At 49.7% G+C, this 18,066-nt stretch overlaps 4 protein-coding genes across 4 annotated transcripts; 3 read left to right on the forward strand and 1 right to left on the reverse strand.

Moving 5' to 3' along the window:
- Positions 1–611: 611 nt before the first annotated feature.
- On the forward strand, positions 612–3,895 carry Triagg1_3960 (transcriptional regulator family: Fungal Specific TF; the record flags this gene model as incomplete). The annotated part of the gene is made up of 5 exons (XM_062898310.1): positions 612–1,000; positions 1,140–1,480; positions 1,531–1,693; positions 1,973–2,825; positions 2,888–3,895. The coding sequence occupies 5 exons, from the start codon at positions 612–614 to the stop codon at positions 3,893–3,895; spliced, it is 2,754 nt and encodes a 917-aa protein (XP_062756980.1).
- Positions 3,896–5,924: 2,029 nt separating this feature from the next.
- On the forward strand, positions 5,925–9,847 carry Triagg1_3961 (transcriptional regulator family: Fungal Specific TF; the record flags this gene model as incomplete). The annotated part of the gene is made up of 3 exons (XM_062898311.1): positions 5,925–5,951; positions 6,454–6,728; positions 6,937–9,847. 3 exons carry the CDS (start codon positions 5,925–5,927, stop codon positions 9,845–9,847), a joined length of 3,213 nt encoding a protein of 1,070 aa, XP_062756981.1.
- A 1,192-nt stretch (positions 9,848–11,039) lies between these two features.
- Triagg1_3962 (uncharacterized protein) lies at positions 11,040–12,301 on the forward strand (the record flags this gene model as incomplete). The annotated part of the gene is made up of 2 exons (XM_062898312.1): positions 11,040–12,014; positions 12,071–12,301. 2 exons carry the CDS (start codon positions 11,040–11,042, stop codon positions 12,299–12,301), a joined length of 1,206 nt encoding a protein of 401 aa, XP_062756982.1.
- Positions 12,302–13,118: 817 nt separating this feature from the next.
- On the reverse strand, positions 13,119–18,046 carry Triagg1_3963 (uncharacterized protein; the record flags this gene model as incomplete). The annotated part of the gene is made up of 4 exons (XM_062898313.1): positions 13,119–15,377; positions 15,490–15,943; positions 16,007–17,268; positions 17,507–18,046. The coding sequence occupies 4 exons, from the start codon at positions 18,044–18,046 to the stop codon at positions 13,119–13,121; spliced, it is 4,515 nt and encodes a 1,504-aa protein (XP_062756983.1).
- Between the last annotated feature and the right edge of the window lie 20 nt (positions 18,047–18,066).

Below are 18,066 nucleotides of genomic sequence, written 5' to 3' on the forward strand. Positions count from 1 at the left end.
TTATTCGTTGGTCTGGGAGTTGGAGATGCTGAATCCAGGTTCCTACAACTTTGCCTTTGACATGGCGCGACAACGGAGTCAACGGCGAGAAGAGCAAAACATTCTGCTTGGGGAAGCGATCGCCCTCATCACGCGGTCGCAAAGGGCAAACAAACGTCCAGTCTTGGTGAGACGACAGATCTCGGAGACAGGCCCGGCCCGCCGCTGTCGATATCGCATGCAGGTCAGGATGACGGAGTAGCCACTCAGACTCTGGCATTGACATTTGACGTGCGGCAAGATTTGTGGAAAGCCTCGTCCAACGTGCTACTCGTACGAGCTACGGAATTCCTGTCTACCAATGCCGACGTTAGTACTGCTGCCACTTTTGCTGCTGCTACTACCTTCTCGTCTCAGCAAAGTCACAGACAGGCTAACAGTCAACTCTCGGCTGGTACAGGCAATGACAATCCCCCGTCTGTCCTCCGTCGCATCATATCGAAGGATTCCTTCCAGGCCTTCGGTAGATTTGGCGCGAAAACGTGGAGAAGTTCTTCTCAAGCGCTAGCCAACCCTCTCCCCCGCTCCAACACGCGCATGGCTGACTCAAAATTCTTGCTTCTCCCAGGCGCATGTCAGGGGTCGTTTGCTCTGTCTCCAAAGGCCGTGACCAATCAGCCCGAAATCGGTCAAACCTCCGTCGCTGGCTGCGGAGAAACGGCCAATACGAAGAGTCCTTGCTTGCACCCCAGGTTTCTCGAGCAGCAGACATGGCGAGCGTCTCCGGATCCTCAGCTGATGATGTAGCACAAGACCAGACGACGACGACGACGACGACGAGGATGACCATGGCTCTCACTCATCAAGGCCATCCATCTCCTTCGCTCTCCTTCGCCCTCGCCGTCTCCCAACCCCCTACCCACAGCCAGCTCGGATATCCATACCGCCTTGCAGCTGATGGGCACACCCAGTGCTGCGTTAAAACAGCGATCTTCAAGCCTGCTCGTGCCAACCCCGCATAGTGCCTCCACCTTTTTCGCCTCCAACTGGCTAGCATCTTCCAAGGGCCTGGTGCCTTAAGCGTGGCTTGAGCCGGCCGAGCAACACGCATCGTGGTGAGAGGATGCGTGACGTGAGGTAACTGTTAACTGAGGCGAAAGTGGGACACTGTGGAAGGGTCTGGAGAAACGGCTAAACCTCCATGTCCAAGCCGGCCTCAAATCTGCTGACCTCTCTTTTCACCATCTAATTATCTTCTCTTCGCCCGCTCCGTGTTCCCAGCTCGCTCCATCCGCCCATTCATCAATCTCTTGCGCCGCTATCCCCTTTGACGCTCTCCGCGCTGTCTCGCTCTCCAAATTATCCGCCTTGGGGGCAGCTCGCTCCTTGTCACCACCGCACGCGCACCCCTTCGGCGGCAATGCCAAAGTGGCCAACGATCAGGTGTCTCTTGTTCTCTCTACCGCCAAAATCACTGTCCGTACTTCTCAAGCGCCAGCCGGTGTAAAGGCATTCTCTGGGGCGCCGTTCCAAATCATAGACCCGTACCAGTGGATGATGGGCTGCTGAGGAATCTTGCCACGCCAATCCTCTCCTGCGCCAAGCACCAAGAACCGCCAGAAGAATTTGGAGTAATCTCCCAGAAACGTCGCAGACATGCTGCTGTATACTCGGCTTGCTCCGCCAAAGGTGCCAAAGCGCCGTTCCAGAGCCGGTAAGCTGATCCTCAGACACGTTTCCTGCGCTGCGCGACACCGAGAAAAGAAAGTATGCTAATCGCTCCTGTTGCTCAACTTGAAGGGTGTAACTATTGGTATGTTGTTTCTTGTTTCTGTCGCACTACAGAGAATTCCGACCGACTAACCCGGGCCCTTTTTCAATGTGTAGCAAAGAAAAGGTAACATGATTCGTCTTATTGCAGATTCCACTTCTATGCACGTCTAACACCTGCACGATAGAAGAAGAAGTGCGATGAAATCAGGCCCATATGCAGCCGCTGTCAAGACCACGGCCAGAGCTGTGTATATGAGCCCATCAAGCCTCGCCAGCGCCGCAGGCTAGACTCTTTCGACGATTCGTCCTTGACCGAAATATCGACGGCCTTGGAGCATCATGCGTTATCTCGAGCTGCTCAGAAACGGTTGACGTTGGGGCAATGGGAGGCTCCTCTTTGGTGCTCTGACATTGGATTCGATGAAAATTTTGCGCTGGACGAACACGTGCAACAGCCTGCTTCGGCGGTCGACTGCAACCAAGATGTCTTGGATGAAATATTCACGTCATGGGCCGCCGATACCAGAGCGCATGATGCCTGCCTAGACGCCGATGGGTTTGACTTTATCGCACCCAATGACCCTGTGAAGCAAGAAGGCGAAGGCGAAGGCGACGGCGATGACAGCCAAAACCCCTCCATCGATGAAACGGCTACTCCCGATACTGCATCACAAAACACATTTCTCGCCGTGGTTGGCCCCGTGTCGGTTGCATCTCCTACTATAGAGTTCATCATACCCGCCTTTGCCGAATTCTCCGATCAGGCTAACAGGCGAGCTCTGATTGACCACTTTACCAATGTTCTGTCCCACCTCATCGTTTTGCGCGAAGATGAGGGCAACCCATTCCAACGGCTTGTTTTGCCACTATCTCAGAAGAGCACGGCAGTCTCGAACTCCATCTTTGCCTTGGCTTCAGCCCACCTGGAGCACCGAGGTATACACAACAGCGAGCGGAGCGTTTATTTCCACAACAAAGCAATCAATGGATTGGCTGCTCTGATAGCAAAGGGATGTGATGCGAATAAGAATGAGCTGTTGGCCGCCATCATCCTCTTGATATACTACGAAGTGGTGAGCTACGCGTGCTATCCTGTTGTTTGGTAATCATCATTTTGATGCTAATGGCGCAATAGTTGGTTCAACGTGGGCGATCAAACATTGTCGATGGTCACTTAAAGGGGGCCATGGCGATCATGGGCAGCAGCCAAGCGTTGGCCGACCCAACCGCCGTTTTCCTGGAACGGGTGAGTTCCTTGCGACACAACATCCGCCACTTGTTTCCTCAGCTAATCAAGACAACCCTCTGCAAACAGGCATTCCGATTCTATGATGTGATAACAGCATTGTCATTCAACTCCACGCCCATTCTACCTACACCGGACTGTGAAAATTTCGCCCCGTTCCCCTCAGTTGACTGTCGCGGCGCTACTGTGCCTGCAGGGAACGTCGACACGCTACTGGGAATGGCCACTTCTCTATGGCCCATCATCTACCGGCTCTCTACTCTAGGCGGCCTGAAACGGCAGCTCCTCGCAGCCGAGCTCGGGGATGATGATTCAGAGACGGCAAAGCTGCGAATGGAGTTTGAGACTACGGCTTCGGCGGTGGAGTTTGCTCTGCAAGAATGGGTGCCTTCCCCAGACGAAGCTCTACCCAAGGACACAGATAATCCCATCATGACTGGGGTATCAGCAAAAAAGCAAATGCAGAGCATTCTCAACAGCGCTATGGCGTATCGGCACTCCGGGTTCGTCTATCTTTACCGTACCATCTACGGCTGTTCCCGACGCCATACCGTCGTGCAACGTCACACCCACATCAGTCTCACCCACTGCATGGAAACAGTGAGGAATAAAGGTCCCATGGGGGCCCTGCTCTGGCCGCTGTTTGTGGCATCGTGTGAGGCCATTGACGCAGAAGACCGAGAGCTCTCCAGGCAGGCATTTGCGGCCGTCAACCAGCGACAGGGCATGACTAATATCGAGCGAGCAAGATGCATAGTGGAAGAGGTCTGGAGACGAGCAGACAGCGGTGAGGATGCGGAAGATGCCGATGATGAGATTGTGCACATTAGCGAGCAAAAGAATGACTTGTGGAGAAGAGTCAGCCAAGACATGGGTGTGACGGTTGTCTTTGGGTAGGACATGATGGGCTATCTGAATCTTTGGTGCTATTCTGCTTTACGAGTCATGTGTACGGGATGCCTTGATTGATTTCAGGGCAGGAAAACCAAGCTAGTGATTATTTGATTCTTTTCAGACTACAACAAGCTGGACAAGGCGTATGGAGATCTAATGGGGTTACTGCTGGGGTTACTGCTGGGGTTAGCTGGCGACGTTTGGTGCTCTGGAGGTGAGGCATCGGGGATGCCATCACAGGGGCAAAGCGAGGAGATACCCAATAGGGGGGTTCCCAACAATACCAATATCAATGAAATATGATACCTTTACGGGAACCTTGGGCATCTGGCTACTCATGACATCGGGCCGAAGAGGAATTGGCACCAGGAGCGATGCAGGCCAAGCATGAAACAAGAACAAATGAAGCTATATACTACCACTCTGGTGCTAGGATACAGTGGTTCCTGGGCACTGTATACCTGTCAGAGACGGGAAGAGGGGATTACGTTCAAGACTTGTCTTTGCTTGGCAGGTCGTGGCGTGATATCAAAGGCCCAAATGCTACGTTGAATCAAGGCACCCGGAATAGTGATTAGAGTGCTTATTGATTTGACACAAAGGGGTGTGCATGAGCGGAGACGGGACGGGATGTTTTCACGTGCTAGAGGCGTATAAGACGGCCGGAGTTGCTAGGGAAATATACGCTTCACGATGCTACGCACGCAAGTGCCATCCCCACAGGTTTGAAGGATGCCTGCCGAGGTCACAGGATCAGATTGGAAAGATGGAGAAATGAACCTGGGATCCTGGCCTTGCTTTTTGGAGAGAGGCAGTCTTTTTTAGCGCAGGATTTGCACGGCATGGGGATGGGTTCGGAGACTACCCGAAGTAAGTCAGGACGCTCATGGAGATGAGAGCGATCAACTGGAGTGATGTTGATTTTGATTTCTATGGGTATTGGGTTGAGGATGAGAAGTTTTTGAGAACAAGGCAGTGATGGGTACCCGCGTACCCGCCTGAAGAAGAGGTTGGAAATTGCGGTTGGGTTAGCCGTGAAGAGAATAGAAGGGGTTGAGAGAGAAACTAGCTAGTGGTTTAGGCAGACGAATAAAGCGAAAGCAGGGAAGCCGAGCGAAAGACATCCGATTTGTTACTTGGAGCTATCGAGTTCGGAGTTAGCTAGGATGCTGAGTAGCCTGCACGAGACAGAAAAAGTCGGTCCGCGAAACAAGGCGGAATTCGGAGCAGCCGGATTGTATTTGTCGATCCCAAGGAATTATCTTGATCGCATGGAGTTGCGTGTGTAAGACTGGAGGATGTTGATGCTGGACGTTGCCTGATTAGGAAGTTGGGATAGGTTTTTGGGAAGAGTTGTGAATGATGTTTTGGCTGGACTTGACTTTGTCGGAGTTTGTGGCCCGCGTCGGTAGGATTGCGGGGGGTTGCATCGTGTTTGGGCATTGCGCTAGGAGGGATGCTAAATAGTCCCACCAAGGCTTGTTTTTTTGTTGGTTATAGTACGAGGATGCTGGAGTGAGTTACGTGGGTGTTTCTGAGGAGACACTGCGGGATGCTTGTATCGTACGACCTGACCAAGGAGCTGCGAAGTGAGTACTAGGTAGGGAAACTAGAGTGAGGCCAGTTGTTTAATATAGTTGAGAAGCTGTTTGTAGGGTTCTCAACTGCTGTAGTGCTTGTAAGACAGAGGTCCTATCCGAGACGAGCTTTTTTTTTTCTGTTCGATTTAGCTGCATGGGTAGATCTCGGATCGGAGGTAGGCAAAGGTCCGTACGGTGAATTTGTAAGTGCTAACAGAAGGGGATTTCGATGCCCGCAATCTGGCTATGCTGTTACAGGGAGGTCGGCAGTGCTGTCAGTGTCAGCGTGAGATTTGATGTGAGCCGAGAAGGAAATCAAGGGCGATGGGCCGGGAGAAGACTTCTAGAAGCCGGCTTTGAGACTTCAATTGTCTTGTTGTGTTGACTCTGGTCTGTGTACCTTAGGTACATTGGATGTACCCTGCGACAAGGACATGCTCCGTTGAGCGCTGATGGACGCTGTTTGGTGCGGGTATCCGGTACTTGGGCCTGCTGCAGCTGGCGCGTCCACTGCGGAGTACCGGTACCTTGCAGCCGCTGGAACTGCGCTCGACTGTCGTTGCTCCAGGCACGCCCCTAGAACGGAGAGTCTGGGGAGAGCGAGTACATGCAGCTGGTACCTCCAATATACCCACTGCAATGCACTGCATTTCCATCCCCATTCTCAAAACCTCCATCCCACGACAATTTCAGCCCAGCCAGCACAGCCCTATTTTTTTTTTTGTTCCGTGGACGATTAATGCCCTACTGCCATCACTCACTAGCTGCTGACTCCTCCCTAATACCTACCACCCATACGAGCACCATTTACTCGACTCGGGAATTCCTCGAGACGGGCGGCTGACTAACCGACCCGCGGCTGTCTACATTTGATCTCCCGAGCCTCTGCGCAAAGCGAGTGGTCCTTCGACTACACCAACCATCCTCCAGACCCAGACGGAAGCATCACCAGATTCGGGATCCCGCTGCTTCATGGCATAGAGACTCGACCCCCCTTCGACTGCCGAGCAAGCAGATCGTGCCGACTTGCCGGTCTCCGTCTTCCGTCTTCCGTCTTCCGTCTTCCGTCTCCGCTTGATTGCAGAGCCCACGCACGCACATGCGACTGTGTTGCTGCTCCGCATCGCCCTCCGTCATGGTCTAGCCATGACAACGCTGCTCAACAACCGGCCGGATTCGGGTCCCCCGCCGCGGCAGATTCGATTCGTGCACAACCAGGGCCAGCCGCCGTCCAAGCGACGCAGGATCAATGCAGCGTACGTTTGTTCTGTTCCTCCAGAAGTCTCGCGGTTCTGTTTTCCCGTTTTCGTTGCGTCATTGTTGGTGGCGAATGGACGGACATTATAAATATCTAGACTTTGATGTCTACCGATACCGGTCCAGGCACAAAGACCACTACCTCAAATAGACACCCAAGCTAACCGCCTGTCTCTTCTTGCGACACAGATGCTTGACTTGTCGAAGGCGAAAAACGAGATGCGCCGGCGAACGACCGCTATGCTCGACTTGCACTAAGAATGGCCACCAGTGCCTGGGCTATCCTGAGGAGAGGAGAGACGGCCTCGAGGTCTCGGGCCTGAGGCCAGGCGACGAAGATGGAGCGCCAATTGAAGATTTCAACCATGAAGACGACGTCGCCGTGACCAGGAAACATCCCGCTCCTGTTTCCGAGAACCGTCCAACGTCGTCTGGGAGAAGCAACGTGCAAGCTGCCTCCGCTTCCGCTGCTTCACGGCCATTGCGGCGCAATGTCGAGCCAAGCATTGAACTCGGAACCGACACCAACCCCAGCGACGCCGAAGCGCAACAGTCTCCCGTACTGCATCATCATCAACACCAGCCTCACCCGCACCACCAGGCTCATCTCTCAGTCACGTCTGATGACTTGCCTAGCTCCCCCACCCTGCGCCGATCAGCTCCTAGCCGTCGCATTCCTTATTTCCGCTATTTCGGTTCCACAGCCATTGTCCCAGGGTTCAAGCAAATGGTCGTCTCTGTCCGCGACAGGCGTCGTTCCACTGGGGGCTCACATGGTGGAGGCTCTCTTCAGTCTACTCCCAGTGGTGTCATGGCCAGCGGTTCGGCCATTGACAGTGACGTTGTTCGCGAAGACATTCCATCATACGACCCCAACAGCTCTGCTCCCGTCCCCCCCCTCATCATTCAGCTGGTCACAACGTTCTTCATCCATGTGGGCTGCAACTACCCCTTTATCAGCAAAGAAAAGTTCCTGCGCCATGTCAAGGAGAAACGCGTCGAGCCAATCTTGGTTGACGCCGTCTGCGCCATCGCGGCGCGGTTTTCAGATCATCATATCCTAACTGGTGGCAACGACAAGATGCCCCGGACCGAGAGGGGCCAAGTGTTTGCGCAGAGAGCCAGGCAGGCCACTGTTGATACCTTTCCATGCCCTTCCGTTGGCGCGGTTCAGGCCTGTCTGCTCATGGCGTACGAAAGCTTTGGCGCCAACCAGGATAGCGCGCTGTGGATGTATTTGGGCTTGGCCATACGCATGGCCGTCGACCTCGGTCTCCAAAAGTGCGTCGGGATCCAATATCAAGGCGAAAAGGATCCTTTCTACACCAGACACCGAAGCCGCGTCAATGATGATGACCACGAGAGCCCGGAGACGCACAAGGTTGAGGGCATCGATGCCCTTAGCCTAGAGGAGCAGAAGGAGGTGGAACAGGAGCGCATCGACACCTTTTGGTCCGTCTTCATCCTCGATCGAGTCATCTCCTCCGGCACTGGGAGACCCGTAACCATCCGAGACGGCGATTACGAGCTCGCCTTTCCCGACTCCAACAAAGACCTAGCTACCGGCTGGCCTAACCCATTTCCCGTCTTTCTCAAAATCATCAAGCTCTACGGTCAAGTGTGTGACGTGCTGAACAACCTTCACGACGCCCAAGACCTCACGCAGGACAAGTGGGATCAGCTCTCCGAGATGGAACACAGGCTCACGAGAATGTACAAGCACTGGGATCCGCGTCTCCAGTTCAACGTCAGCAACTTCAAGACGTATCTCGGCATGGGGCAGGGCACCAATTTCATCCTCCTTCATTTTTGGTTTCACGCGCTCTTCATCATTCTCCATCAGCCGACCTTGCTTACCCCTTTCTGCGAGCTGCGGAGCGAGCTTCAGCTTCTTTCCGACAGCCGTGAGCTGAGCATGAGCAGCGCCAAAACCATCTGCGACATCTTGTCCTTTGCTGACCTGATTGATCCAAAGAGCTTCATTGGCAATCCATTCACGAACCAACCCATTTACATCGCCGCATGTGCCTTTTTAATGGAATCCAGTGCCTCCTCCAACGGATCCGAGGGTTCATCCAGAGAGGGCACACCCCCGAATCAGACGGGCCGCTCCAAGAGGCAACCAAAACCGAACAGTAAGCAGTCTCGGCATTCGCTTCTCGCGTCGGCTGCCAACCAAAACTATCAACGATGCTATAATTCCATACAACAGATCCAGGCCTACTGGGGTGGCGTAACATACATTCTTACTGTCCTGGACCAAAAGTCAAAAGGCACGTGGGACTGCGAGACGTATACGGTGGAGGAATACGAGAGCACCAAACTACCTCCTCCTCGGCCTTCCATTGGTGAACAACTATCTCGGTTCGAGAAGCAGTCGTCACCTAAGATTGCTGGCTCGCCAATTGCGTGGAGTCTATCAGGAACGGCCAATTCGCCGAATTCGAGCCTGACGCTCATGTATCAGGCGTTTAACGCGAGTGGAATGCCCCCTGCTGGCTTCACTTCGCATGCGCAGCCAATGACTAGGCCATCTGGCGGTTCGCCGGGAAATGCAACCTATGAAGCTGCTAGGCAGGCAATGCCAGAAGCGGGAAGCATGTATTCGCCGCCGATTCCGCAGCCAAACATTTCCGCCATCAGGAACTCTCCTCGACGGCCGTATGCTACCAACCCGATGACTTCTTCCGGCGCAAACTCACGTAACCAAACCATGATGAGCTTTGAGGGCATCCCAGAAGAGTCTAACGAGGCAAAGCCGATGGTTCATTCTGGTTACGCGACCTCTGGCCCAGGATCTGGGGGATACGATACCTACAGTGTATCGCCCACCAGTGGACCTAATTCGCACGGCATGGCGAGCTCTGCGGCTGTGACTAGTGCTCCCGGGGCAACTGCACACACCAACATGTATTTTGCGCAAAACATGCCGTACCAGGCGGCGTGGGGTCCCATCATGGGAAATATGGATGCTATTACGTTTGACAGCCAAGACATTGACATTGAGGCTCTGGGGCTACAGCAGCCGGATCTCATGAGTGGTTGGCTTGAATACATGCCTAGCGATGTGTTGGGGTTGTTTGACGAGCATCAGGATTCCGGCCAGGGCAGTCACTAGGCGTTGTGAAGCTGTTGGCTAAGTATATGGTGATTTTCTCTCTGTTTTTTAAACCATTTGTTTGGCGCTCCGATATCATGTTAGCGATTGAAAAAAAATTGGGTGTTTTGGGAATATGGGGGGAGCCATCTCTTTTCATACTATATAATGTCTACAACATACAAACATACATGTTGATATCACTTTTTTTCTCTTCATCATGTTTAGTTTGGTTGTATGTGAATTAGTGTACCATTACAATTTGTCTTATGTCAACTTTGGGTATTGATGTGGCCAGTGATGACGTTTTGTTGATTCGATACAGACGTATAGTGATCTTTTAAGATGCAGTACATAGTTGTAGGGGCGTGTGTATAGGGAAGTGGGTTTCTTGGGATCATTGATGGTGTCCGGATCGTCGTGTAGATCTTGTGGAAGTAGGGTTTTTACATGTAAAGTGTGGCGCTAGACGTTTTTTGCTGGAATACGCGTGTGTGAGAGCGTAGCAGGGAGTGATGGAGTTGGTATTGCGCGAGATTGAGGAAGTGTTTTCTTACGTGGTGGCCAAAGGGAGACATGGTGGGTGGGATTGGAGGTGAGGAAGTAGGGGTGAGATGAATATAATAGGGGATATCATGATTGAAGATGGAAGAATCTCTATTAATTCTGAGTGAGAGAGAGAGGTTGAAGTGGAGGTTGTATAAGTGAGGTTGAGATGGAAGAGGTGTGATGAGCCGATTTCGGTGGCTTAAACTGACTGCATTTCTTTGGCGGGGGAGGGGCAAAGCTTTCGGGTTGTGAGAATGGCCTTACCCTGGACTGGTGCAATGGAATTTATCGAAATTATAGGATTGGTGCATTTTAATGGCAATTTTGCTCAATAATTGGGAATAATTGATTCCATTTATCATTGCATCAACTATTGATCAGTGCAATTGGCCATAAATAATGTTGAATTTGCTACAGGTAGTGCATAGCTTGTGCGATAGACCATAGCATGTACCAAGTGGACCAATCTCATAGCTGGAGCTACAAAAACAACTGCCGGCCAGCTTCGGCTTGCAAGGACGCAAAAACATCTACAAGCTTCGATTTCTCTCAATCACCCTTTCATTGCCTCAACTCACGACGCGCCTCCACCACAATGATACCCTCAATACGCTCTATATAGCATCTCATCCCTCTTCTCTTTTATCCTACCAACCGCTTCACAATGAAACTCCCTCAATTACTAAGCCGTAGAGCCACCAATGATCTACGAGCTTCACCATTTTCACCTCATCTTCATCGCCCTCTCACATCGCGGTTCTCGATAGACGCAGCCTCTCACCCTTGTAATAAAGTCCAAATCTACCTCTCCAAATCAACAGATCCCTTCCTCAACCTCTCCGTCGAGCACCGCCTCCTCCAAATCACGCCTCCAGACTCAACCATCCTCACGCTCTACGTCAACTCTCCCAGCATCGTCTTTGGTCGCAACCAGAATCCATGGCAACAGGTCAACCTAAACCGCTTGGCTCAGATTGCTCGGAATCCGTCCAGTGTTGGATGGAACGACTCACCTATCCAATTGATACGGCGGCGTTCCGGAGGCGGCGCGGTATTTCACGATGTCGGCAACGTCAACTTCAGCGTCATCTGTCCTCCTGAGCATTTTGATCGGAATAAGCACGCTGAAATGGTCGTTCGCGCCTTGAAAGCGCTGGCAAGACCGAACACGCGTGTCAATGAGAGGCACGACATTGTCCTGGATGTGGCATCGGATGCAGAAGCTGCGACATATAAAATCTCGGGCTCGGCTTACAAACTCACGCGTCTGCGATCGCTGCACCACGGAACTTGTCTTCTCCGGAGTCCGAACTTGTCGAGCATCTCTGGCTTGCTGCGTTCTCCTGCGCTTGGCTATCTAGATGCCCGTGGCGTCGATAGTGTGCGCCGTCCGGTGAAGAATATTGATGTCGGCAATGACGAGTTCAAGGATGCCGTTGTGGGCGAGTTTGAGAACATGTATGGCGATGTTCATTTTCGAGGTGAATTCGACGACACGGCGCTTCAGGTGGAGGAGATACGGCGAGGATATCAGGAGCTTCAGTCAAAGAGCTGGATCTGGGGCCAGACACCGCGGTTTACTTTTTCAACGCATCCCACAGAAGAGGACCCTCGACCTCGGCCAGAGCTGCCGTTTGATGTAAGTGTTTCCTCTTCTACTATTCTAGTGTTTATTGGCTAACGCTATGTTTCAAGTTGAATATGAGTCTTCTTGCTAGGCACGGCGTTATTGGTGAGATGAATATTAAGCACAGCGATGGAGCTGCTGTCGATGCCTTGGATGCCTCCATATTACAAGGTGTTTCAATATGGGAGATTGGCGATTGGGCAGAGTCGCTTACTCAAGCTGGCCTTGGAGGCAGCCTCAGCAAGGAAGCAGGGGCTTGGCTAAATGGTATATTCGGTACTGACTATACCAATATTTGAGAGAACTTTTTTATCCTTTAGAGGCTCATCCTCCTCTCGTAAATAGACAGAACCAGTTATATTTGAATTATATCGAATATTGAACTGTATTTGTACTTTCGCTTACTTATCTTATGACGGCCCTACTTATATGGGAATGAATATGAGCCCTCTTATCACCTTAATGCTTTACATCACGAGCTGTGTTTAACATTTGATGGCAGTTACCTTACCCACATACCAAAATACAGTGTCAAACATTGGGAAAGGATATCTCTTTATAAAATTACACATTACATAACTATCAACTATTAATCTAGGCCAATTCCCTTGAGAAACACACTTCTGGTGCCTCCAGTTTGATCGCACAAAGCTCTATGCGTCGACCAGCTCATCAAGGTCGTCATTACCGGCTGGGTGGCCGGGATCTCGTCAATAAAGCCCTCAGTTTCGTCAAGAGTTGTATAAATTGCCGCAAGCCGTACAGTAGATGCCCTTCTTCCTCCTCGGCAGTGGCCTTGTGATAATCTTTATGAGACGTCGAAGAGCATCGCCGAAGTCACGATATCAGACATGCAGTCTTGTGTGGTGTTGCAAAGTACGTGATACACCAGGGCGTCGTACTGTACCTATGTAATTAGGTGTAGCTTGGGGGAATCTGCAATGTATGAGTATTAATATTTGTACGGGCACGGGCTACTACGGTGAAAGTAGGAAGACTCATTGATACATGAGAAAGAGAGGCACAGCTGTTCACACGCTTTCAAGAGAGTGAAGCATGCGGCCAAACGAGACAGTGAGATTAGGAAACCAAGTCAAATGAACTACCTATGTAACCCTACTGAGATACGAAATAATCTCGAAAATCTGCATCTTCCTTAAACTTAAAGTATAGCAATCGTCCCGATTGACATCCAATAATAACCGTGTGCCCATGAGCGGCTGTCCAAGTCGGGCGATGTATTTTTGGCAGAAGAATCAATCTTTTCCCCATCCAAGTGATCCATCTCTCTTCAGGTTCATCCGATTCATCAAACCAGCCAGGACTAAACTCAAAAGGACTCCATTTTGTAGGCTGGATTTGGACTTTCTCATCGTCCATCATAGCATCAATGAGGATTGGGCCTAGACCCGTTATTATATACTCTGGGGAAAGTTCATTGGGGTAAAGTGTGTAGATTGTAACATCAGATCGCACTCTTTTCTTGAGTTCGCATGTTTGAACGTCCCAGATTGCTAATCCGGTAGAAGTTGCGACGATAAGACACTTTGAGTTGTCAACTAGCACCAATGAAGATATTGGGTCGTAGTCTGCTTTTTGCACAACCTTATGTGCCAATGGTAACTTTTGGTGAGCCTCTGAAAAGTCCCATAGCAATATCTGACCGTGATTTGCACCAGAAACGAGAAATTTGCCATCATGAGAGAACGTGGCACACATGACGTAGTCATCATGCCCTCGGAGTATTTCGATGCCGTCCACTTCTTCACCATTTTCCCGTTCACTCTCAGTTGAGTTTGAATCTGTCATCTCTTTAACATTCTGATGAGTGAGATCCCACACGCGTAATGTCCTATCGTCAGAACCAGACACCACAAACCGCCCATCAGGCGAAAATATTGCGCATCTCACCCAGCCCTCATGACCCCTCAATGTAAGTGCTTTGCTCTCGTCGTATGCGTCCCACACTCGTACAGTTTCGTCATCAGATGCCGAAACGAGGGCTTTGGAATCTCGTGAGAAGTCGATGAACCTGATGAAATCTTCATGGCCACGAACTTGTCGCCGAAGGATGCCAGTTTTTCCTTCCCAAAGACAGATTAGGCCATCTTCTGAACCTGAGGCGATTGTTTCTCCGTCATGAGAGGTAGATACCATGCAAATTGGTCGTTTATGGACTGAAGTATGCTGAGTTTCTTCTTCTTTTGCTCTGACATCGGTTCTTGTTCCAGTCTCATAATCCCAAATACGAAGTGTTCTATCAGCCGAACAAGTAGCGAGAAGCTTTTGAGACGGGGAAAACGACAGACCAAACACAGTCCCAGAGTGTTCCGCAAATGTCGACAACGGCTTCTTGTCATTACCATCCCAAGGTCCGGTCCATATTCTGGCTGTTCGGTCTCTCGAACTAGATGATAGATATAAACCATCATGAGAAAACGAAAGCCCAAAGATTTCATCTGTGTGGCCGCTAAGAATGGCCATCGTTGTGCCGGACCTCCAGTCCCATATATGAACCTCCCGGGTTCCAGCGGCTATATATTTCGAGTCTGGAGAAAAAGCGACTTTGCCGGTAAACTCTGCCGTTGTTCCAGCTGGCAATGAGAAATCACATAATTTTTTCAACCCATATTCCTTATCGTCCGAGGATTCTGCTTCGTTTGTTGCAGCAGGCTCACTAATTTCTCTGTGCTCGCTGTCTCGTTCCCAGACTGAAACGCAATTGTACTTTAGAGTTGCCAGCAAATTATCTTTGGAGAACTGAAAACTTGAAACAGAAGTCCATTGAACGGCCACTTTCCGGTATGCCGCTAGATCCCATATGGCGACTGTATCGCCTGATGCCACTGCTAGCATGCTTCCGTCAAGTGAAAAAGCCAAGTCCTGCACATGACGGCTGGTTCCCATTAAATTTATACCATCGGGTATATCCAGGAGCGTATTTGTGTTGATATTCCAAATCTTAAGATTCCTGTAATCTGACGCAGCCAGGAGTCCCTTGGGAGACAAAGCGATAAGATACACATAATGGTTGAAAGCTGGGATCTTGTGTTGCAATTTCCCTATTTCTGTGTTCCAAATGCATATCGAACCGTCGTCAGAGCCAGAAACCAAGTGCTTCCCATCGTTCGAGAAGGCGCAACAGCGAACATAGTCCAAGTGTCCTTCAAGAAGATGCACAACAGGGCTCCATTGATCATCTGTGGCTGGTGGGACTATCAGTTCTGTAAACCTTTCGGTTAAGAATTCTTGTCGTGCATTGCTACTTTTGGGATGGAAAAGAAGAGTGTTCAAATCGTTGGGCAGTGTCTCTTTCTGTGAGAGCTGTTGAAAGCGAAAAGCCTGTTTAACCTGATCCAGAATTTCAAGAAGCTTCTGAACAGAATCATTAGGATTGGAAGCATATGACTGAACGCTGGGTTAGCAAATATCCAGATCACATGTCTCTCGAAATTAGCTGTAGGGTCTGTAGGGTCTAAACACACACCTTGACGAAGTGAGATTCCAACTCACGCAGCATTGATGAAGCTTGAGACAACCAGCCAAATGAAGCGAGGCAGGACTGCCACTGCAAATGATGCTTCATGAGGAAATTAAGCAACGTATCCACAGTATCTTTCTCTGAATTCTCCATAGAGATGAGATGTTTCATCCAAAAAAGAATGGGATACTCGATAGACTTGGTATCTTCCGCATCATGAGCGTTACGAGACAGGAAGGTCGACGTTAGATATAGACACCTCTGTGATATTGACTCTTGTGTTTTAACATTTGCAGTTCCAAGATCTTCCTGAATGAAGTCTCTAGCTGTCCTTTCCGTAAAGCAAACTGTGTCTTCGCACAGTTGCAAGAAGGCGAAACACTTTTTCTCAATCAGGAGTTTGATGTCAACTTCTGGTGGAAAGTCCACAATAGCTCTAAGCTCGGTAATATGGAGCGGTCTGTACACTCCCGCCATTACCTCAAGTACTTTGGAGCAATAGACCCTGTCCTTTTCCACATACCCTTCAATGAAACGTTTCATGAGAGTGTATAATGGACTCTTGTGAACAAAACAGAGGCTTGATAATTGATCTAGCATGTCAATAGCATGCCATGGCTCAACTCGCTTCAAAGCCTCGCAGGTTAAATCTACCCGTAGGACATTGCCAGCCGATATATCGCTGAGCTTGGATGTGATTTGTGATCTGAAATTTCTCGAATAACCATATTGAGCCAGTTCATCAATCTTGGAACGGAAGTAAAACTGCTTAAAAATAGGCGCGATATCTGCTTCCTCGAGGTTGAGGTTGGGATAAAGCTTCTCGTTAAGCTTTTCACAAACTTTCGGGTACTCATCAAGAGCATCCGATGATATCAACCACTTGACTTTGGAGGATAGATTGAGAGTTGCATTGATCAAATCTATAACGGAGCCTAGTCCGTCGAGGCCACCCCCAACTTCATCGATGCCGTCTATGAGAAACAATGTGGCGAGGAACGATTCATCTTTCACCATATTGCATAAAATCATCGAAAGTGCATAAATGTCATTGCTGCCGAATGGGTGCTTTCTTTTCGTCTCTGTGCAATGATTGACCAGATGTTTGGCCAGCTTTGGCTGTTGGTCCTGCACAAGATAGATGATACTTTTGACCATTGACGTAGCATCCTCTATTCTCAATTGGCCATTACGGCCAGATGAGAATGATATATGTATAATGTTTCCGATTTGGTGTTTTTGCGGGAGATATTCCTGAATGATAGCTCTCATGATCATCTTGGTACCCGTCGCTGGGGGGCCACTGATCCAAAGCAAGCGCGCCTTATCAAAGAGTCTGTATTGTTCTGTTGATGACAGCCACTGATATAAAGGCTTGAGAACTGAGTCGCCGTACTGGAACATGTTTGGAACATCTTTCCGTGGGTCTATAGCATTCAGAAGCTTCAGAGACCGTTTCAAGCCCTCAAGCTGGATAGTAATATCTCCTGGAGTTGCCTTGTCCAGTTTTGCGTTTGTGCAATTGATCAACTGGAGTATTTGCAATTGCACATCTCCTGTAGAGAAACATGCCAGTGAATTCTCTGCATTGATGATTTTGTTGCAAAGAGTTCCGCCCAGAAAAGGCGACTCTTGACCAGGCTTAGTGAGGAGCGGCTTGAGAGGGTGACCGTATTGATGACAAATGATTTGAACTTCGCATAGGATAATCTCCTGGTAGAGATTAATGATATGCATCTTTAGGGATGCGCGTTTCTCATGAGAAGATTCCTTTTCAAATATATCCTGAATAGCGCCATTGTGTAGCAGAGTAGGCAGTATATTATACCAGGCCATTCTGGAAATGATGTGGGTAAGGCTTGACGTAATATCATCTGATCCAAGTTTTGGGTCCGTGAGTTTCTACTCTTCTGTATTAGTGATTTTCTCCATTGTGACATCTTCAGAGATAAAGATAAAGAAATACCTCCAGACACAGGCACAGCCCTGCCCATGGTATAGCTGCATCCGGAAGATTACAGACCGTATAATTGATGATGTCTCTTGCTTGTTTGCCCATACCAAGTTGCTGATTGGCATCCTTGGAATACTTGCTGCCATTAGAATTGAGACAAGCAGATATAATCTTGCTCGCTTTTTGTTGTCTCTCAGAAGGGCTGAAGAACGCAAAGTCCTCAGATTCTTGGTCGATCATAGGCAGAGGTGCTGAGAATGCGAAAGGCTCTGCTTTCAGGCATAATTCTATGACTTTCTCATATAATTGAATTTCCCGAGGAGCTTGAGATTTGACCAAGTCATATGCCTCATCCCAAAGATTCGAGATAACTGGCGAGACAGATGCCATGAAATCTGGTTTGAACATTTCTGTGGACTTTGACGATTTATCTTTTTCGATTTGCTGAATCTCTCCTATGTTGTCTTCAACCCTTTTGTGCTCCTTTGTATCAATAGTTAAATACTTAGGATTCTGAAAAGTCGACGGAGTTGAAGTGTCATCTTGAATAGCAATACGATTTGCTTTTCGTAACTCTTCAAGCTCCTCTTGATTTGGCTCTGGTGCCATGTTTTTTGAACTTGGTGAAT

This window comes from Trichoderma aggressivum, assembly GCF_033847375.1.
Source record: "Trichoderma aggressivum f. europaeum strain CBS 100526 chromosome Unknown scaffold_012, whole genome shotgun sequence".
In the NCBI taxonomy this organism is placed as follows: Eukaryota; Fungi; Ascomycota; class Sordariomycetes; order Hypocreales; family Hypocreaceae; genus Trichoderma; species Trichoderma aggressivum.